Source organism: Chlamydotis macqueenii, chromosome 3 (assembly GCF_036417535.1).
Source record: "Chlamydotis macqueenii isolate bChlMac1 chromosome 3, bChlMac1.mat, whole genome shotgun sequence".
NCBI lineage: Eukaryota > Metazoa > Chordata > Aves > Otidiformes > Otididae > Chlamydotis > Chlamydotis macqueenii.
Window position 1 is genome coordinate 9773482 of NC_141558.1, and position 22348 is coordinate 9795829.

General features: G+C 35.5%; 1 protein-coding gene across 2 annotated transcripts in view; it reads left to right on the top strand.

Annotated features, from left to right (window-relative positions):
- Positions 1–414: 414 nt before the first annotated feature.
- Positions 415–22348, top strand: part of APOB (apolipoprotein B) — a 37065-nt gene continuing 15131 nt past the window's right edge. The window contains exons 1-24 of one of the 2 annotated variants that reach the window (XM_086745099.1): positions 415–512; positions 2192–2230; positions 4852–4967; positions 5838–5983; positions 7028–7181; positions 7366–7521; positions 8525–8649; positions 8839–8924; positions 9654–9873; positions 10894–11121; positions 11317–11434; positions 11557–11703; positions 12758–12969; positions 13326–13563; positions 14111–14287; positions 14586–14777; positions 15520–15687; positions 16891–17102; positions 17632–17814; positions 18040–18161; positions 18789–18999; positions 20272–20447; positions 20582–20769; positions 21026–21171. In XM_086745099.1, coding sequence (XP_086601225.1) covers positions 455–512; positions 2192–2230; positions 4852–4967; positions 5838–5983; positions 7028–7181; positions 7366–7521; positions 8525–8649; positions 8839–8924; positions 9654–9873; positions 10894–11121; positions 11317–11434; positions 11557–11703; positions 12758–12969; positions 13326–13563; positions 14111–14287; positions 14586–14777; positions 15520–15687; positions 16891–17102; positions 17632–17814; positions 18040–18161; positions 18789–18999; positions 20272–20447; positions 20582–20769; positions 21026–21171 — 3818 coding nt within the window. In that variant the 5' untranslated portion in view covers positions 415–454. Of the gene's footprint in view, positions 513–2191; positions 2231–4851; positions 4968–5837; positions 5984–7027; positions 7182–7365; positions 7522–8524; positions 8650–8838; positions 8925–9653; positions 9874–10893; positions 11122–11316; positions 11435–11556; positions 11704–12757; positions 12970–13325; positions 13564–14110; positions 14288–14585; positions 14778–15519; positions 15688–16890; positions 17103–17631; positions 17815–18039; positions 18168–18788; positions 19000–20271; positions 20448–20581; positions 20770–21025; positions 21172–22348 lie in introns of both variants that reach the window. The other variant, XM_086745100.1, reaches the window with a different exon arrangement.

The window sequence follows — 22348 nt, forward strand, 5'->3', positions numbered from 1 at the left end:
CTGAAAGCATGCTGCAGTGATAATTTCTTCCAGCTATAGTTTATGCATTGTAATTGTTCCTATGTATCTGTGGGAAATTTATTTGAATGCGTTGCTGGAATCTGTAGCTGAGGGATTTTGCTTTTAAAACTCTGTTAAAGAAAAAAAAAAACAGTGAAGTGGAAGAGTGACTTGTCTCCAATATAGGCTCAGTCTTCTGCCTTCAGGGATTCCCAGCAACCAAAGCAGAGCATTGTCTGGAGTGCAGTGAGATCTGGAACTCTCACCTTTGGACCTTTGGCAATTTGCTCTGAGCTTTCTAAACCGTTTGCCTCAGCTGCTTGCCACAGACTATATAAATGAAGGTCCAAGTCAGAAGGCTCATTCTCCCTCTGAGGCGGTAGGGAAGAGGTGAAGAGGGGAGGGGAAGGAAAAACAGGAAAAGAAGCAGCAGCAAGAGGGTTTGGGTCCCACCATGGGCCCTGCGCGGCTCTTGCTGCTCTTGCTGCTGCTCAGTGGTGATGTTCTCACACGTAAGTACTGCCTTTTATGTTAGTGCTTTTTGTTACTTTTTTAATGACCCCATTAAAGCAACAATAATACGAAAATCAACAGGACAATGGCTTATAGAATTAGAGAGGGTAAGTGTGGCAAAGATGTCATCTCTTCCCTTTGTAGAACTGTGCAATCATAGGAGGATCCCGATGTAGAAAAAGTCACAAATGTCACCTGGTGTCTTTTAACCAGATTTAATGTATTTTGCAACTTGTAAGGAATTAATATAATTTACTTTGGCCTAGTTGTTTTTCAGTAATGCTGTCCTTTTAAACCCCCATGGAGATACTGTAGTTTGGAGATACCGTATAGACTTATCCCAGCTGTTGCTAACCTATTTTGCAGCAAATGTGAAGACAGAGCAATAAAGCAAAATGTATTTGGCAGGTGATACTGACATTTGAAATAGTACAATTTTGTGTTAAGGGGACATAGTCATCAGTAGTAGGAGTAGTAGTAAAAGAAGTAGGCCAGTAGAGTTTTTTTCCCTAAGATCAGAAATGACAGGCTAGATCAATATGGTGCTGTGGATTGTGAGCTATCCTTACTTCCCAAGAGGTGGCTTTTTGGAATACGACACTGTAGTGTTACTTAAGACTTCAGGAAACTGAAGGAGGAAAGTGAGTCTGGCCCCACTTATGTAGGTCTAGTTTTATGTGCAGATCTAATTAATCATAAATATGTCTTTGTTGAACTAATATTCTGTTGTTGACTGATGTTATACAATTTTAAGGGATGGACTTGTTTCTAGTGTTTGTTATTAATGTTATTACTATTACTATTGTAATAGAAATAGTATTATTACTGTTGCTATTGCTATTACTGTAACTAGTGTTACACTCTGTTTCTATAGAGTGATCAACCTTAGAATTCCCAGAATGAGAACTTGGAAAGTCTGCAGAGAATATTGTGAAAAGTGCTGGCATTCCTCTGTGATATCCCAGAGAATGACACAGCGTTGAATGAATGCAGCAAATTTAATAGATTTTATTTTAAATAGAGTCATATGGGACATACCTAAGACAGATTAGAGCGAATGATTCTTCTTAACTTGAATAGGTTTCCAATCAGTCTTCTTTTCCTCCAAAGAATAAACTCTGAATATTGAGAAAAGATTTAATAGCAGAGAATTGTAGTACTAATTGTCAAAGTTGTTCCTTTTTAAGTGTGCAAAAGGCAAAATATAGCCATTGATCTGTTATGCAGTATTTTTGTGTGCTCAAATAGACTAAAATGTTAAACTAAACTGTGTTGTATGGTATGTTTCATCTGTCTGCCTCTACGTTTTGTGCCCAGGATGTATAAACTTTCTATTTCACATAACATAGGAGTTTTAAACATATTTTTCACCTAGAAGCTGATCCTTCTCAGTTTAAGTCAAAGTAATTTAATTCAGTGACCTAAAGATCCTATTCTGAGGTCTTAGTTCACAATATCAACGGAACTACTGTAACTCTCTTTAGATTTGACTCTGTATTTTCTGTGTTAACTGCAGCTTTGTTGTTTACATCAGTATGCCAAACTACATCAAAAGTTGGTATGAATTTAAAAGGACTTACAACAAAAATGTAGTATTTCAATTTATATTTCTATAGCTCTTGTTTTATAGCTATAAACTACTTTTCCAGCTTCTAATTCTTGTTTTTATTCTTTACAGAAGAAGAAACGCCTGAAAGTGGAAATCCAGCATGTTCAAGTAACTGATTTCTTGCATCTGCTTTTGTTATCTTGCGTCGCTATATTAACTGAATACATCTTTCAAAGCTTGACTTTGCCTGTTCCATAAATCCCTTCCTCTGAAATAACTGAAACAAAAGTGATGGCAATATTCTGAAGTCTTTATTGCTGTTTGGTTTAGATATTTAATTATCCATAAGGCTTGGTTCAAAGAATTTCAGAAGTTTCCTAAGATCGGAGAAGCTGAGATTGTGTTTTTAAACTTTTAAAAAGCTCCCACTAAGAAACCACTTTCCATTGGTTTGTTGATTTTTAATTGTAAAGAGCAAATATCTTGATCTAAAAATCCTTATTTGTCAGGTGTGAAGCTTTAGCAGTGAGGTTGTGTACATTACACTTTACTGTGGGCTGAAGCTCATTTCTCATTTACCCTTCACAGTGGCTGCTAAACCCACAGAATTGCCCTTGGTTATCTAACTAAATACCTGTGGAATAAATCATCAACTCTGTCAGCAAGGACAGCAATTTCTTTAAACAAGTCAAGACTCAGGAAATGCTGACTTTATGCCCTATCTTTATAATGAACTCTGACTGGCCCTGACTGCTTGGTTAGATACATAATGTTCCACCATAGGGTCAAAGTACTGAAAAAAAGTTGTTTTCTTCTTTGTCCCTTTGGATCTTCAGGGGTTTTTTTTTCCCTTGTTGGATGGGTTAGCACCATCTCCAGGTAACTGGGTTTATTTTAGCTGCCTGAACCAACTCAAAGACCTCTGGGCTTCATTGCCAATTTCTTATGTATTTTTGATATAATAAATTATTTGGTGTTTGCATTTCTAATCTTATCATTTCCCTATTCCTTTTCCATTTATTTCTATTTAAAAGCAGGAAGTGAAGCAATAATTAGGCTTTTGGCGTTCGGATAACAGATGCTGGTGTTGCAAAAATTTCTGAGAATTTACAGTTAAGCAGTGTTGTAGTCCAGGATAGCCAAAAGTGACAGGGATAGTGTTGAACTTTTTTATAGCAGTTTTTTTTTTTTTTAAGGTTAATTAGATAATTTAGTTTTCAAATATTTGTAAGATGCTGATTACTGTATGATAGCAAGTATTAATTATATAAATTCTGTTTAGCAATTACAAGAAAGTAATCTCAGTTAAACACTATTAAAATATGTAAAGCTTATCAAAGTGATAGTCCAAGGAGGAAATAGGAGATTTATGGTAATATTCTATTCTCCTCTCTAAGTGTGCAATTCTGTGCCATAAATGGCAAGATAACATTGCCATTGGCCTCTGACATGACAAATGCTTTATAAAAGAGGAAGAGTAAGCTACATTCATGATAGGTATAGGCAAGCAAAATCCTACAGATTTGATTTGCTATGTGGGTTTACACTGAGATGACTTTACCTTTTTTTCTCTATGAAAGTAGATCAGGATTCTAGTATGTTCAGTCACAAATAACCACAGAGGAGCAATTTGTGAAATTGCTTTTCACTCAGCATCACAATACCAGTGAGTTGCTCAGTTTAAGCAGAGGGAACAATAACTTCTGGTTCAGATAGACCTCAACTACTCTGACTTAAAATGCCTGATCATAATGCATTTAGTTTGAAATTATGCTTGCAGTTATAATGGGAGTGAATTGTAATTGAAGACATTGTTTGGCCTATGTTATGCATTCTAGACACCAAAAGAAGATCTTATATCTCTGTATTTGACACTGAGACAAAATATTTTTTTCTTTATGTCTCTATAACCCTATGCTTGTAGGGTTTAAAATTACAGATGAGTTGCCTCTGAAGGGAACAGGGACAAATTAAACACAGATGAAATTCATCTCTTTGAGGAAGCCCATTAGATTTTGGGGCTTCCTTTGATAAAAAGAGAAACACCTCTGCAAATACTTCCTTGTGCCTTATCCTTGCTTGTAACTTAGTGGTTTTGCCTTGTTCTGGATGTTTTTGTATAATTAAAGTTTGTCACCATTAAAAAAGAGTCTACTGTAGTAAAATTTATAGATCTAATAAGTTAATTGGAGCAGATCATGTTTCAGGCAGAAAGATACTCTGTAGATTCAGGTGAAATGGTATTGAGGAATGCTAGTTTTGGTGTTCTGTCTCCTTCTGTGTTTATTTGCTTTCAATTTCAGTCATGTGACTTAGATAAAACAGCTCCTTGCATTTGAATTATGATGGAGTAGCTGAGCTGAAAATAATTATTTTATTAACCATTTGAAAACTACAATTTGATTGGTTTAATTTAGAAGCAGTAGGGTCATTTTTAAACAGTTCCACATCTGAAGTTTTCTCCCGTTTTTGTCATTAACTTTAACGGGGCATGATTTGAAGGCCAGATGGGGTCATATTGTCAGATCTCATCAAACAGAGCAGTGGACCCCAAAACTTATGCTTCCCCCCTAAGTTTTGTCTTTTGCTTTGGAAAATATGCAACTGATGTGAAGACATTACTTCTTTGTCTGAAAGCTATTCTGTAAAAGAAAATAGTGGGAGGGTCCTCATGCTTCCTTTGTGTGTGGCATTCATTTTAGTTACACAACACTGAGCATGTATTGTAAGGATCTACATATGCATATCCTACCCAAGTCATAAAAGCACTTCTGTTTTCCCAATTGCAGAAGACGCAACTAGATTTAAACCCCTCAGAAAATATGTTTACTTATATGAAGCAGAAACATCAAGTGGGATCACGGGAACAGCAGATTCTCGAAGCGGTTCGAAGATTACTTGCAAGGTAGGGAAAGAGGAATAAATACAACCCATTGGGACTCCATACTAAATAACATGGGAGCTGACAGCTGGGAAGCATCCTTCAATGTTTTTCCAAACAAAACCATTCTTTTGAAAGACACATGTTCAGAGTCCTGAAGACTAAGACTCCCTGTCCTAGACAGGAGGCACTGAGGATGGCAGAAGTCCTTCATACCACCGTGTTGGTTCATTTCAATACTGATCTGGCTATATTTTTACATGAGAGAGGGAGGAAACCTGGTAGTTCAGTTTTTCTTGGCTCCCAGGCTAAGTCTAACAATGTCGATCAAACAATTCTAGAAGTTGAACTAAAACAGCTCATTGATGCCATGAAGACTACTTGATAGCCTGTTGATGGTAACAGTCAAGCCAGGATCAGGGCTGTAGGACTAAAAGGTCCAGTAGGCCATTAAACTACCCAATGGACCTCCATCTTGCCCAAAAGTTTTCCATCATGTTTTTTTTTTTCCTTCTGAAATGGAGTAACTGGGGAAAATATTTTTTTGTTTAGCACATGCTGTTCTGACAGAATCTAAACATTGATCAGTGTAATGACTCAAGTGTTCATGCAATTCCTCTAGTACTATAAATGTTCTGAACCTAAACTGCTTGTTTACCATGGATATAGTATACTCCATCCCATCAGCTAAGCAAATACCTGCTTTCTTGTCTTCTTCCTCAAGTTACCTTAAGCTATTTAGCATACTTTGGAATCTTTCTCAACAGCTGCTACCAGGGTGATTCTGACACCTTACAAAACCCAAGAAGTAGTCTGTTTTCAAACCTGTAACTGGATGATCCTGGAAACATGATAATGAAAAAAAGGATAAACACATCATATTTGTGTTTTCAGGTTGAACTGGAGGTACCACAGCTATGCCACTTCATCCTGAGGACAATGCATTGCTCCTTGAGGGAGACATTTGGTGTTGACACTGAGGGAAGGGCCATGCTGAAAAAGTCAAAGAACTCTGAAGACTTTGCAAATGCCATGTCCAAGTAAGCAATATCAATTATCATCACCACTTGTAGCCTTAACATGGAGCGAGCTGCAATGTTACAGTCCACCCTGACTATGTTTTTCAAGGCATAGAACACATTTCATGGTAACATGGTAGATTTATAAGCTGATTCCACAGCAAAACTCTCCCTGATATAATTTAGGGCTAACTTGGCACAGTTCTCAATTGCTAGTAGGGAAGTTTGTTTTCCATCCAGAATTTTCACCTGGAATGTTTTTGTCATTTGTATCGTCTACATCAGGAAACTGTTGGGTAGTCCCCTAAAGATTATTGCAAGTGGAATGTTCCTTCTTGTAAGCAAATTCTCAAATGGTTGTGTGCAGCCATTTTAAGATAATTTTCCTTTGCTGACATGGTACAAAGACTGTGCAATAGAAAGGCATTTGAGACTGAAGTCCAGATTTCCTATCATGATCTTTAATGACCTATGCAACTTACCTTTTCCTTACTTATCTGCTTTTGTAATTTATTGCTACTACTCCCTCCACACAACTAGTCTCTAGTGCTTGTCAGTGCATATTTTACTCATGCACCTTCATGCTTGTTTCGATGCCTCAGTATCTACTCCATCTTCTTTCACAAGCCATAGGTCTCAAAACAACTTGAGATAGTGTTAAAATAACTTTTTTTTCCAGAAAACAATCAAAGTTTTATTTAAAGACTGCAGCTAGTAGATAATACTTCCCATCATTTTTGTAGCCTATTGCGGTAGTTAATAATTACCTCATTCTAAAAATTTACTTATCTCCTCTCTGAATTTGTGCAATTCCAACTTTCAGCCATTGCTTTTGATATTTGCTTTTCCTTAGATGACGTAGTCTGGTGATATCAGAATGTCCTTGGTTAGAATTTTGCTCCTTTAATGGCGATAATCTCTAATAGTAACAATAATTAATAGTAAATAATAATAGACTGAGATAAACAAGATGCTTTAGCTATAGCTGAACTATATTGATTATATGTTCTTCATTGGGTGGCTTTAATATTATTTCATACCAATGTTGGGGTTTTTTTTGGGCAGGCATGAGCTAAAATTCAGCATTCAGGATGGAACAAAAGTCAAGCTGTATCCCGAGAAGGATGAACCCTTGAATGTATTGAACCTCAAGAGAGGGATCATCTCAGCTCTACTTGTGCCAACAGAAACAGTAGAAAACGTAAAAACAATTTCAATGGTAGGTGTTTTGAAAGCATTCATTTTATTTCCTTAAGAAATTGGAGAAACTTCACTTAGTAGAGTTACTCCTGAACATAATTTTCAAAAGACCTGGGAATTTAGATGAGAAAACATGCCTTTCAGCTAGATCAGAAACTGTCTGACAGCATGAACAGAGGTACTGATTTCTCTCTTCTTTCCAGGATACTGTATATGGGAAGTGTGACAGTGAAGTTGAATTCAAATCTAGAAAAGGGAATGTTGCAGAAGATATTTCGATTAACAGGGACCTGAAAGCCTGTGACAACTTCAGTCCCATCAGAGATTATGTCAGCCCTGTTGCCATTGTAAAGGGACTAGTAAGTATACCATTAAAAAATACATGCTAAAACATTATTCACTATATCACTTGAAATTATTAACAACTACTACAACAACTAAATTTTGTATTTACCTTCTAAAAGCTTAAATAGGTTTTCTGAACCCTTGCATTAGATCAGATTGTGGTTTTGTTGGCAGTCAACAGAGAAAAACAGATGCAGAGAAAGAGTGTAATTACCTTATTCCATGTTCTTCTCATTATTTTTTGAAGGAGAGCTTTTCATAGAAGGAGTTAGTACTATTGATTATATGATAACTTATCAGATCATATCCAAATTTTTAGTTTTGTGGGTTAAAATTTTCAACATTCTGGTTTAATATAAAACATGTAGACCTCCTAAACCCTGATATGTATATGATGTACAGGAGGAGAGGGCTCTAAATGCCCTGAAGTAAATGGTTTGACATGCTGTTCAGGCTACCTGTGAATCCACAATGATCAAATGCAGTTGCTTGCTTGAATATTGGCAAATTTCTTCCTGGTATCATAGCATCTGTGCTTTTGAGTGTTCTCCGTCAAAAACAAAATTAGGATTTCATATCATGCTGAAAACACATTTTATAATTTCTGCCACTTCTGCAGCTTGTTCTAGAAATCTTTAACATTTTTGTAATAAGAGTGAAATTTAAAAGAGCATCAACTGTTACAAGAGGCCTGAACTACTCTAAAAATTACAAGCTGGTTTCTGTGAAGGAGTCCTTTGTTGTAGGCAGCAGGGGATCAATCATGAAGTAACTCCTAAGCCAAACACCTCAATAAGGCCTGAGGGAAAATTTCAGTGGTATTTTTGCCTGTGAAGAGTCTTTTAGACTAGAGGTTGATACTGGCACAGTTTTGTCTTTGTGTGAGAATGATTCCAGCTATGCACCTTTGTTTCCAATATGTTGTGACTGTTAATATTACAGTAAAACTGTGGCAGCCTTTAAAATTATATTTGTTTCCTGTTCAGTAAAATGACTCCCAAACTATTTATTTTACAGAACATCCCATTATCTACCCTTCTAAGGAGCACTCAATTCTGTCATTACAATATTGATGCAAAGAGAAGGCATATAAGAGATGCTGTCTGCAGTGAAAAACACCTGTTTCTGCCTTCCTCATACAAGTATGTTGCTTGCTATTTGTCATTATTCTTTATTTATGAATATTTATTTTGTATGGTGATATATCACATTATGCCCCAACTTCATCCTTAAACATGCATTTTGTTCTCAAGAAGATGGGAGGCATGGCAAGACCCCTCAAAGGTACGTAGAGTCAACTGAATCACTGAATTTTTCTTTTTTTTTCCTAGAAATCGCTATGGTGTGATGACGGAGGTCAACCAGACCCTGAAACTTGAAGATACCCCAAAGATCAACAACAGAAATTTTGATGGAGGTATAGCTGCAATTCTCAATAATACAAATACAGGTTAAATTCAGGGACAGGTGTTTTTTTTTTTTTAAACAGTGAATTAATTGAAGATGCAGTTGAGAGAACCAAAACAATTCATAATTTTTACCAAAATTTGATCAGTTTAGTCAGGAAAAGGGCTATAAAATGGGAAAACCTCAAAAGTTTGAAAACACTCTAATTTTAAATAGTCTTTGTCTTTTCATTTTAATTTTGAAATTATTCTTCATAATTTAAAAAGTATAATTGCTTGGAAAGTAATCTTAATGGAAATTAATTTAATGAATCAATTTTAACTAACCATAATTTCTCATGCAACTTTTAGCTTCAGCTGCCAAGTGTAAACAGTCCATGATTACTGTATATTTGGTTCTGAAACACATTTTTTTGACGTGCATTTGTTATTGCTAGTCATAGCATATTTCTCCTGGAATATTTTCATTAAAAGTTGAAAAAACAAACTGTGCTAATATAAAAGGTGCTAAGGAATCCTCTTTATGAAAATTTAAAAGAATTTATGCAAATAAGTATTATTCATCTTTGGGGAGAATTACATTTAATTTCCATTCCATTATTTTTAGAAACTTCAACTTCAACAGTTATCACATAAAATAAGCTACAGAGCTTATATTTATACTGAATGTATGACAGAAGGTAAAAATGAACATAGCTCCTTGATAAAGATGTAAATAATGCCATTTTTTTGTTTGCTAGATGAACTGGAAGAGAAGGGACTTGCACTGGAAAGTACAGATGGCAAATTTCCCAGGCAGGGGGATACTGTTCTGAAAGTCCTTCAGGAACTGCATAAACTTACAGCCTCCCAGCAGAACCAGCAGAGAGCAAAACTCTTTTACAAATTGGTTTCTGGACTTAGAAGTTTACATAACACCACTCTTGGCTCTCTTGTTCCAAAGATGATGGAAACTTCAGGGTATGTTACAACAGTTCATTGTACAGTTACACCACATGTCAATGCCATAGCAAGTCCATTCTAAAGCTGATGATTTACTGCAAGTGGTTTTAAATTAGAGTTTAATTAGAGGTAAAGCATATCTTTCAGAAAGATAAGTATCATCAGAATTATCTAGAGAGAAAAATAACAAAGAGAGAGTAAAACCTGTGGATTTCAAGTTTTCCATCAGGAATGCTCAGTTGTTAATTGGAACTTGAACATTAAATATATGAGAACAATATTAGAATTCAAATAGATCTGAAAGTTCTGGCCAGCTGTGAAGAACTAATATTGTTTTGATCATTACCCCATCAAATCTTCCAAATATATTGGAGAAGCTAAACTATAAATTAGAGTATAACACAGCCCAGCACAAGATTTTTCTCCCCCTCACTATCCCAAGCATGTATGCCAGATGCAATACTGTGGATATGTTATTATAGCCAAATATCTTTCATGCAGTTTTGCTCAAGGATGATGACTGTATGTCCACATTCCCAAGTCTGATTTACAGTAAAGAACACAGTTTTGAAAGTGAGATTTTTGGAGACATGGAGGGGCACAATTCTTTGGTTTGACCCTGCCCTCCACTCTCCACCCTTACTCTTCTGTCCTAGCTAGACTTCAGTCAATTTACACATTCTTTATCTCCTCAGTCTGCAGAGGGACTAGAGCCTCAGTCTGGTTCAATATGCTATATTATAATACAGTTCTGAGAAAGTCTGTTGTGGAGAAAAAAAAGATATGTCTGTGTAATTATGGTATTGTTAATACTTTCTTGTTGTTCATAGCTAGTCGTGTTATTAGTACAACTTGTAAAACTAAGAAGCTTCTTTTTGATAAGCAATTGTGTGATTTGCTTCCAGTCATGCATAAGCATATGTCATTTATATTAAAACACCTTAATAAACGTGTCAAATGTTTATTTCAAACATGCAACATGCAGCAATAACTGCAAACAGGGAATTAATGAATCAAAATAATTTCTATTCCTTTCAGTTCCATCACAGTTCAGGCCCTGACTCAGTGTGGGACTCCAGAGTGCTATAGTGCAGTCCTTCAAATTCTGAGAACTGGAAATGTGAATCCGCTTGTGGTAGACCTGGTAACATATACCCTGGGACTACTGCCTTCTCCAACTCCGAAAAGAATACGGGAAATTCTTAGCATGGCCCAATATCAGCCAAGTAGAGCTTCTTTTTATGGCTTGAGTCATTCTGTTACTAAGTAAGTAATGATAGCATGTAATTGTACAAAATAACCTCAAGAAAACATTACAATGCTTGGAGTAAACCCTAAGAGTAGTCACTTTTTGAGGATTTTTTTTTGTTGTTCTCATGAATTTGCTCATTGGGAATAAAAAATAAATAGACATTTCCCATTTTCTCCATTTGTTTCTAATGTGTTTCTCTATTCCTTTAGGTTCTACAATGAGAAGATGATTGTGACAGAGGAAATAACAGATGTTGCAGACTTCATGGTATCATTGCTTGGCACTGATTGCTCTGGGGAAGATGAAGTTACACACCTCACACTTCGGGTATTTTTATTTCCTTCTTTCCTTATGCAGGCTATTATTTTAAATTCTAGTGCATGTATTACACTTCTTCTATTGATGGCGAAAAAATGTATGCCCTCTTTCTGTGTTTTTATCACTGACAGGCTATTGGAAACATGGGTGCAGTGATGGAGAAAGCTAAACCCAACCTGAAATCTTTCCTTAAGACATGTATCAGAAATGAAGCTGCATCACTTTCAGTTCAGAAAGCAGCCATCCAGGCATTCAGGAAAATGACTGTTACTGAAGAGGTAAATGTGGTCACAAGAACCAGCATAAATTGTCTTCAGCTCACAGAAGAAGTTCTTGACTATGCAAAAACATTACCATTATTTCATAGTTTTGCTATCCCCATTTTAGATATCTCCAACTTTTTTAGAACTGCATTAGTCAGTTTAGTTTCCGTACACATATCTGAGAAATTCTGCAGATTTCTGACTTAGTGGGTGTTGCTCCTTTGAGATGGAGTTGCTTTGTATAGATAGTCTCAGTTTAAATGGGAAGTTTAGATCTGTTCCTGTTAGAGTGTCTTAAATGGAGTTCTACTTATTTAAAGGTGGTTTTAACCACCAGATTTAAATTGATTTAACTAAGAAAAAATCAGGTCCCTATTTTATACTGACATTTTATTGTCATTGTTATTAATAGCACCAGTTAGATTTATGTTTACGTTGCAATGACACTTCCTACAGAATGGATGTTACCATACGGAACGCTTCAGCTTGGTATAGTGAAACAGTTTCGATATCAACAAGTTTCTTTTCTAAGAGACATACTCTTGTTTCTAGACAATGCTTAAATGACTCTAGGAGCCTGGAAACATGTAGAGTTCACGTCCTCAGATTCAGTTTAATTTAAACCATTTGATTTTTTTATTATTATTATTTCTTTTCATACTATGGTTTTAATTTTCCTGTACCACAAGATTTTGATCACCTTCTTTTCCTAAATGGAATTCTTTTTTTTCCAAAATTTGATAATTTGTCTGCAGACCAGAACACATCTTATTCCCAACAATCAAAACTCAGTATTCTAAACAAAAAAAGTAACCTGCCAGATATGGGATAAGAAAATCAGTTTTAATAAAACCGTAATTTTTATGACATTTTCTATCAAAAGAAACTTTATCAAAATAGCTTCAGTGAAACATTTTTGGTCAGTTATAGAAATGAGGTATAGAAATAGTTATGCAGTCCTGAAAAAATGTCATCCTGGAAATTATTTCACCCTATATATTCCCAAAAGAGTTTAGCAATATCATCTACTAGCCAGATCATCAGTGCAAACCTATCTCTATTTATATAGGACCGTTCAGCACTTCTGAAAGCATTCCAAGAAGGGGATGCACCTACAGACAAACGTCTAGCAGCCTACCTCATACTGATGAAAAATCCTTCCTCAAGTGATCTTGCAAAGATTTTGAGAGTCCTCACAAAGGAGAAGAATGAGCAAGTGAAAAGCTTTATTGCCTCACACATTGCCAACATCCTAGACTCTGAAGAAGTAGGCATTGAAGCGTAAGTAAAATTTACTTATCTACTGGTGTCTTAGGAAAAACAAAATTCTGACCATAATTGCAGTGGTAGTTATTTAGCAGTGCATTTTTTTGCTTGGTTTTTTGTTTGCTTGTTTGTTTTCTTTGTTTGAACAAGCACATCAGCAGAATAAATCTATGGCTTTGTCAGAGCGGTGCTAGCTTACGGTCTTTCCCTTGAGTCTTATTTTTACTGTTAATATGCACAGAGAGATAGCTATTTACAATCACCTCAGTTGTATGAATATCTGCAAGTGATACAAGAACTCCCTCAACTAAGACTAAATGAGTTTTTGGAATTTATACTAATCATATTTGCATTGCTATCCTTTTTCCTAGTCTAAAAAGCCAAGTTGAAGAATCTCTGAAAGGAAACCAGGTTCCAACAGCCAAAGATTTCAGAAAATTCTCACAAAATTATCAGATTTCTAAAAGAGTTTCTGTACCTGGAGTTGATCCCATCTCTGCCAAAGTAGAGGGAAATGTGATATTTGATCCAAACAGCTATGTTCCTAGAGAGACTATGCTAAAAACCACCCTGAATGTGTATGGACTTGGCCCAAGCGATATCTTTGAGGTACAACAATTATCAACAACTTTTCCTAGTATTCAGCTGTTTTCTTTCTCATTTTTGTTTGCTTATAACAACTTTCTCTGAATAACGGATTGTTTTTACAAGCTTTGGGAGAAATCTAAAGATCACTATGCTTACAAGGGCACTTTCATTTGATCTCAATGGGCTTTAGAGCAAGCCATCCATTATGTGATGTCACTTGACACTGACTGGATGGACGACCCTGTTGGAGTTATTAAAGGCCTCAGTTGGGGTAAAATGAACCCATCTGTAACAAATTGACTTCATGCTAATGAATCATTACTGGCACACTGAAGTACTCATAGTAGATTTTAAGTGAGATAGAGTCTATGTGTAGGTTTTTTGTTGGACCTCACCACAGAGATAAAATTAAGTGTAAGAGCTAGTATTCCGTATCTTCCCTTTAGAATCATAGACTTGTAGGATACACTTTAAATGCATTGTTTGTTCTCTAGAAAGTCTGTTTATTGTAAAGCTCCAAAGAAGTGGGGAAACAGTCTCAGTTATTGCATTATCCTGTTCATTTCAGCTTGGCTTGGATGGAAAGGGATTTGAACCAACACTGGAAGCTTTGTTTGGAGAAAAGGGATTTTTCCCAGATACTGCAAGCAAGGCCTTGTACTGGGTTCATGGCAGAGTGCCAGAGCAGGTTTCCAAGGCGCTTTTTGACTATTTTGGTTACTCCCAGGATGGCAAGCAGGATCAGGTACAGCTTGAAAACATTCTATGCCAGCACAGCATTCCTATCTTTACACAATAAATACACTACTTCCCTCTTTATTGTATATAAGTCTTCTCCTCTTCTGGTAAGCTAAAATATAAATCCCTAATGCTATGTAACAATGTTTTTTTTCTTAATTTTACATGGGAGGGCCCTTTGCCTGGAGACAAATCTGTAAGAAATGCATGTGCAGATTAGCTGTCATTCACTAAGTAACTTGTAGATATATGATCTTACAGATTTCTCATAAATCTGTTTTACTACTTTCTGACTGAATTTTCAGGATATCATGAAAGCAATAATGCTTAACCTTGAAAAAGTGATAAAAGAATTGGGCAGCAAGCAAGCTCCTGAAGGAAAAGCATATCTGAGAATCCTGGGAGAAGAACTTGGGTACATGAAACTCAGTGATTTCAAGTTGCTGGGAAGCATGATTGTAAAGAGCATTAAAACTCTTCAGACTATTCCTGAAATGGTACGATTCTGATGCACCAGTGTGTATTATTAATTTGGTTTTTTTCTACAAGGTTTTTTTAGGATTTAAATTATGTTTATCTATGATGTAAAGAACTGATATTTGATACCAGCATGAAAATAAAATTATTTAAAATAAATTATCTAGATTTAGTCTGAAAGACTCTGAGAAATCTGTGAAGACTCCTCAATAACCAAGTGGAGTCGTCCTGGAAGATGGGTGAGGGGAAGGAAAAAGGGAAGGTTCAGATCTTATTGTATAATTGAGATATCTACTGGAACACCCAAAATCTTAGTGTTGACCATTATTTTAATTTCTAATTCTGAAAATATATATTACTATTAAGCAATAATTTGTCGTGTTAAAAAGAAAATAAGATGTAGTGCAGTTTAGGAATACTTGGTAACACCCTTCTTTCATTGAAGTAAAAACCACTTTGCCATTGACTTTAGGGAAGCCAGAATGTTACATGTTATTCAAACCAATTCACCTTTGTATGTGTATGTCAAGGTAGAGGATCTGTGTGTATCAAGGCAGGTGATAAAACCTAGTATTTAAAGCTGAGATTTTGATAAACATTTTTTTGAAGCAAGGGATATGTAGAAATTAGTTTCTATACTCTGTATTAAATTAATTTTTGAATTACACAATTACAATCATTCCATGATCACTTTTAAAAGTATGAAATCTGTATATTCCAAAGTGTAATTTGTTATTGATCCTTTCCTTGTTTGATTCATAGATTGCACAAGCCATCTCAAAAGGTGTTGACAGGGATTTGTTTGTCCACTACATGTTCATGGACAATGAGTTTGAGCTCCCAACTGGAGCAGGTTTGCAACTGAAGTTTGCACTGTCTGGAATAGCAACACCTGGAGCCAAAGTAGCTCTGAAGCTTCATCAAAAAAGCGTAAGTCTCAACAACTGTCAATATTTTGTCTCCTCCTTATAAACTACAATCTTATTTAGGGGTAAAACTGTAACACCAGAAGAATTTTAAAGACTACAAAATACTCTTGATATTAATAAAACCATTTACTTACTAGAGGTCTCCAGTTAATTTGTGAATGACATTTACGTTAAAGTAAGAAGTAGTACATATAATAAATTACGTATGAGACACAATAAGATAGATGAATTAAAAGTATTTTGATCACCCTTTCAAAAATAATCCTTTTAATCTATGTTATATCTCTTTCCTTGCTCTCAAATGAGAGTAGTACAAAAGCTACAGCATAAGAATTTGCTGTTCAAACTAAACAGTTAATAACAAATTTTGATGTGACCAATTCAAAGTGACAATTCTAATTTTCGGTTAAAAGAAATACTGAAAATTGAGTTAAATGAAACATTTTTTGATCTGAAAGGAAAAATGTTGTAATTGTAACAGTTAAAGAGCATGTAACACAAAGTTAATTATCTGATTGACATTTTTAAAATATATATTTCCATTCTTTTTTCCAGTTTTAATGACTATTTTGCTCTTATTTAATGAATATTTCATATCAATTTCTCAATACTTTCAGTTCACCTAAACTTTTAATTTTCCACCGTATACATGATTTAAGTAAAAAATAAAAAAAAATATGTCCTTAAATTTGGCACTGGTTGCCTTTTAGTTACCTTTAGAATCTTTACCAGGATTTTGCATTCTGTCCCTTGTTTCTCTAATGGCCAAACCAAAAGCTTGAAAATAAGCTGTTTTCTGTTTAGAGAAATTCAAATCTTGGATCCATTTCTTTTTTGTCAAATAGTTTACTCATTGGTTTTGAAAATTGCTAATTTTATTTTTTACAATGGAAAATTGGCTATTGTCTTCAGATTTAAAAATACATGCAATAGCTCCATGTACAAAATCTTTCTGAAGCATGTGTATTTTTACATTAAAGTAGGTGAGGTTCCTTGGTGTTATCATCTTGCTGCATTTGTTACATTACAGTTGCCACTTTTGTGCTCCCTCTACTTATGTGACTTGGGAATCAAATTTTTTTAACAGCAAAATCAATTATATAAAACCTACCTCTAGATTATCAAGAATATTACATTTGTTTTATAAAACCAGTAAGAAGTGTATTGGGCAAATAAATATACTGTTTTCTTTTTTATTAAATAGATGCATGCAGAACTGATTGCTAAACCTTCAGTAGCAATTGAGTTTGTAACACACCTGGGAATAGACATGCCTGAGTTTGCTAGAAGTGGCGTGGAGGTAAATTCTAATATATTCCATGAGTCTGGAATCGAAGCACACATTAGTATGAAAGCTGGACAGCTGAAATTCAGTATTCCTGCTCCAAAGACTCCAACAAAGCTCCTCAGTATCAGGTAATGAGAACTGAATGAGGACTTTCAAGGCTATATCCTTCCCTTCCCTTCTTGTTTTTTATTGGAATGGAATGGAGAAATTTTCAGTTCAGAAAAATCCCAGACATTGTAAAACTAGATAACTTATTTTGTAACATAAGCAAATAGCCCAGATAAGTGGCTACTAGGAGTCAAGGCTTACAGATACTATAATTTCTCACATTTTCTGAAATTTTCAATAAGATTGGTACAATTTCTATTATTTTGTTTTCTTTCAGATAAAACTATTATAATATCAATAAGTAATTTTAGATTGAATTTAAATTAACTACTTACATTCATTTTAGAGAAGATAAATGGCTTAATACACAGAATTATAATTATCAGTAATAATACTTATAATAATAAACCCGTTGATCATTTGACCACCAAATGTTCTTTCATTAAGCCCCTACCTTAACAAGTGATTTTTATTCAGAAAGTAACCTTGTTAATAGGACAATGTCTGAACACCTGTCCTGGGAATAAATGGCTCACTTTTCTTTTCTAGCAATACGCTACATTTGGTGTCTCCAGCCAAAACTGAAGAGATTCCACCCCTGATTGAGAACCGAGAAACCTGGACTTCTTGCAAGCCTTTCATTGCTGGTCTAAATTTCTGCACCAAATTATTGTACTCTAATGCCAGTGCCACAGAGGCAGCTCCATATTATCCCTTGACTGGAGAATCCAGGTAAGTCATACCAGCCTTAACTATGTTTATTTTGTGTTAACTAACCTTCCCTCCTAGGGCTTAGTATCTACAGTACACTTTCACATAAAGCTTACCTTTAAAAATCTTTAAAACAGACTAGAAGAAGCAGCTCAGAAAGAGAGCTATTGAGAACTGTATGGTTTTTCTGTTTGTGGACATGGACAAAACAATTATTTGCAAGACATTTGTTTACTCTTTCTTTAGGTTTGAAGTTGAAATAGCATCCACAGGTGAAGTGAAGGAATACTCTGCAAGTGCAAACTATGACCTGCAGAGAGAGGGAAGTTACCTGATAGACACCTTAAAGTTTGCTGTCCAGGCAGAAGGTAAGAGTCTGAAAAAGCAAGATTATTTAGCTCAGTTTGAGCTGTGTCATTTAATGAGAAAAAGATTTGATGAATTAATTATAATATAATTCTTTACAGTGTAAAATAGAATATAATTTTCACAACCAAACAGGACAACACTTTAACTTGCATTTCATTTCATATATGCAATCCCAGTGCAAGATTTTCGTGATTGGAGGCTGATTATTTCATCCAAAAAATGCTTCCCCATAATTTAAATAAAAGTCTGATCTTGGTGAATGGAAGCAAGGAAGAGGAGAAGTTAATGGGTTCTTTATAAGCAAGGGAAAATACCATTTCTAATGAAACGCGGATATAAAGCACACAAATTGAGAAGAACTGCATAAACAGCAAATTTTTCAAAGGAAGAATCTGTGGCATGGCAAGTTTACGTAATAAAAGTAGTGACAGGCTTGGCAGATCAGTCTATGGTGGGTTTAGAAGATAAGGAGAAAAAAGAGGACCCAGTTTCAGATTCAGACTCATCAAAGGTTGTGTTAGATCTTCAGGGTGATATAATTTCCAGTTGATCCTTTTTTATTCTTCTTTTAAGAAATGTTCAAACAGATTCCATCGTTGCGAATAACCAAAGTACATATTTTCCAGGTGTAAAGCAGCATGAGGCCACATTGACCTTCAGGTACAACAGAGACAGAAAGATTTTGACCAGTGATGTCCGCATTCCAGATGTTGATGTTGACTTTGGTACAAACTTCAGAATTATTGATGAATCCATTTCTGGGAGGAAAGCATATACTGCTGTCTTAGACTTTAACAACAAGAAGATTTCTGAAGTTACTCTTACTGGCCAGATAAGGTAATTCAGAAAACCACTTAGACTATTACAGATACCTTTGAATAACATAACTGAAGGTTTTGTTGAAGATAGAGAATTTTGGGAAATTTTATCCCATTTTGGAGAAATTGCTTATATAGGGAGAAATACAAACTTGTCATTCAAATCCTCTTAAAAACGTTTGAAGTACGTTATTTGTAATCCATCATGTGTACATCAAATAAATCTAGTACACCAAGTGATCTTTTAAACTAGATGTAAATATATAATTTGTATTATGTTTCCTCGAGCTAGTTCTTCCACGTTTTGCACACACACGACTACAAGAATGACATTGTACTCGTGTTATTGCAGGTGTGATAATCCAAGGATATAAACAAGGCAAGGTTTGTTCAGAGAGGTATTATCTTTTACTGGATATGTTCAGCTCTAAAAAAAAAGTTATTACATCTCCCCATGAAGAAATCTAATGGCACTCAATAAGCAACAAAACCAAAAATAACTGAGAGTTTCCTGTAAAAATTCCCACGCTTCATGATGAGAATATTTCCGGGAACATCTACAGGGGAGCTAACAAAAATGTTCAGCCTGCCAGGGTTTCTAAAATTGTCTGCCTCACAAGCCCATAGTGAAATGAGCTGATCACATTCTTTAATAAACCTCAATCTTCCATGGAATTCTGTGATCTTGATGGTGCCCCGGGGAGTCTTTGTCTTTGCTGTTCATGCAGAATTGCTTCTGATATCAGTGGGAGCTTTGGACAGATGTCAGGGACCTCAATTCCCTTTCATTTGCACTAACATAATATTAGAAATTTGCTCGGGTCAACAAAGTTACAGAGAGGTAAAATAAATGTGAATACAGGAAAATTAAGCCCAGTGGCATCGTATGTTTTGTCAAATATTTTGTTTCTATGTGATTCATGGCCACAGTCAACATCTTTAGTAGAGAATTCAACTTGAGTTAGGAGTTCAGAATTTGGTTCAGGTACAACTCTACCAGTACAGGTACATATTTTCATCCATTTCAGAATTATCAAATTAATATGAAGTTACTATTGTGTGTATCTGCACAGTAGCATTATAATAATTTATCATAGATTTCCCAAAGTAACTAGTAGAAGCTGAAAACATTCATTGAATTGGAACAGAGTTTACAAGTTTGATTCAATCTATTTTTATTAACACCTACTATGCCTTTACTATAGATTTAAATGCTGAAACTGGTCCTAAAACATAAGTGAAAATTTAGCGTGAACTGTTTTATATTCACATTTACTTTTTGCATTCACAGATATGCTGGACTGCAAGAGGCAATGTTAAGAGGCACCATTTCTATTCCTCGCCTGCAAACCGAACTTAGAACTGAAGCATTGGTTAATTATTCACCAAACAAAGGATATCTTCAGATGAACTCAGCTGCAACAACTCATGGGAACTCAATTTCGAAAAGAGTTATTCTCAGATATGGTAGGGGCAAAAACATGATCCACATGTACAACCTATAAATTTAAACATCTTGTTACATTAGCTTATATTGTACCACTAAATAGAACAAGAATATTACTGATTTTGCCCTTTTCTTTTAAATTAATGATTTTCAGATTCTGAGAAAATTGAGCTAGAGTGGAATTCAGGTGCCAGTGCTGCTGTGAAAAGAATGTCTTCTGGCTTCCCCGTTGACTTTTCAGACTACCCAAGAACTTTAGAGAAGCATGCCAATGAACTGCTGGATCGGAAAGTGGCTCATACAGATATGACACTGCGGCATATTGTATCACAATTTATTGTGGTATGTTTTAACTTACAGTAGATATTACAGCTTGACTACATAGCCTTGGTGAATTCTTGCCTCCTCTATGGAAGCCAAAATGGGAACTATTGGTAAAAGCACTCATCAGGTTGAAAAATATGTATATTTCTAGCTTTGATCAAGCCGGTCACAGATGCCTAGGAGTCAGTATATGGATCATTAAAATGGCTGTCAGGTAACTTACTGGGAAGACCTAAAGCTTATTTACTTTGAAAAACTTTTTTCTTCATTGCAGGCAACCAACACTTGGCTGCAAAAGGCATCAAAAGATGTCCCCTATGCCCAGACTCTGCAAGACAAACTAAGTGGACTGCAGGAACTGAACATTCAGAAAATTAACCTGCCTGTTATCACCATTCCTGAAGAACTTTTCCTTAAAAGGTAGGGAGATAAATTAGGATAGTCACACAGGACACTGAAAATACGTATTTGTCCATACTTTTGTGTTATTTTACTTTGTTTTATAAAGCAGCATGGAATTGCTGTAAACATTGGCATAAGATTGGAATCATAACAAAGAATTTTAAGACCAGAGAGATGAAATTATGTGGAGGATATGATGCATGTCTTTAGTACAGGTTTGACTCTTCAGCAGTCGCTCCTGAAGTATATGAATATATCCTGGAGTATTGTATTATGTAGTAATGAGAACTGAACAAAAATACAGTGTTCAACAATCTCTACTCTGAACCACAGAATTTTCCCATAGATTTGTGTCCTGCATCCCTACAGACTTTTTGCCTTTGGCCATAACCCTAGTATCTCTACTTTTTACTGTGCAGTCCTACTGGACAGTTCTTCCATTTCCCTACACATACTGGGTGACCTCCACCAATATAGTACCCTGACCTCTTCCCATGTCTGACTCCATCTGTCATTTGCTCAGAGGCAACACGTGCCATGGCTATACATACGTGGGCTGGATGCTTGCACTAGTTTGGGCCCATCTCCTCCGCCTAATAGAGAGTTTCACAGAACTTTCATGAATGTAATTACCCTTAAGGCTTTTATCCTTCTGTCAAATTTAATAGAAATCATCCAATATGTTAAAAATTTCTAAAAAGTACAATTTGACAAACAAAAAGAGAGACTGAAAGGCAGATAAATAGCGTGATTCTTCTGTTTCTAGGAAATCAGACTATAAGTCAGCCAGAGTGGATCTAGACTTTAAAATGTTCATGCACCTGCCAGGATTTTCCCTCATTACAGTTGCCAGCACGTATTGTTCTTGCCAATTAGTGTCTATATCACATTGCTCCTCTGCCTGTCTGTAAGGATTCAAGGAACAGTGTTGCTTGGTAATATCTTCAAAATAGGCCCACAGCTACCACTCTGATAAACAGAAACATGTCTGTAGAGTTTTCCCACGAGCTAAGGAAATATTGATGGCTGAAATGACTGTAAAGGACAACAGAAGCTAGTGTAAGATTGGATTACAAAAACAGAGAACAGTCCTGCGTTTTATCTCTCTTAGCGCTGTTTTCCCATGTACAACCTTTCACTGTGATAATATTAAGCTGTAGGTTAATTACACATTTCTATTGCTTACATTCTCTTC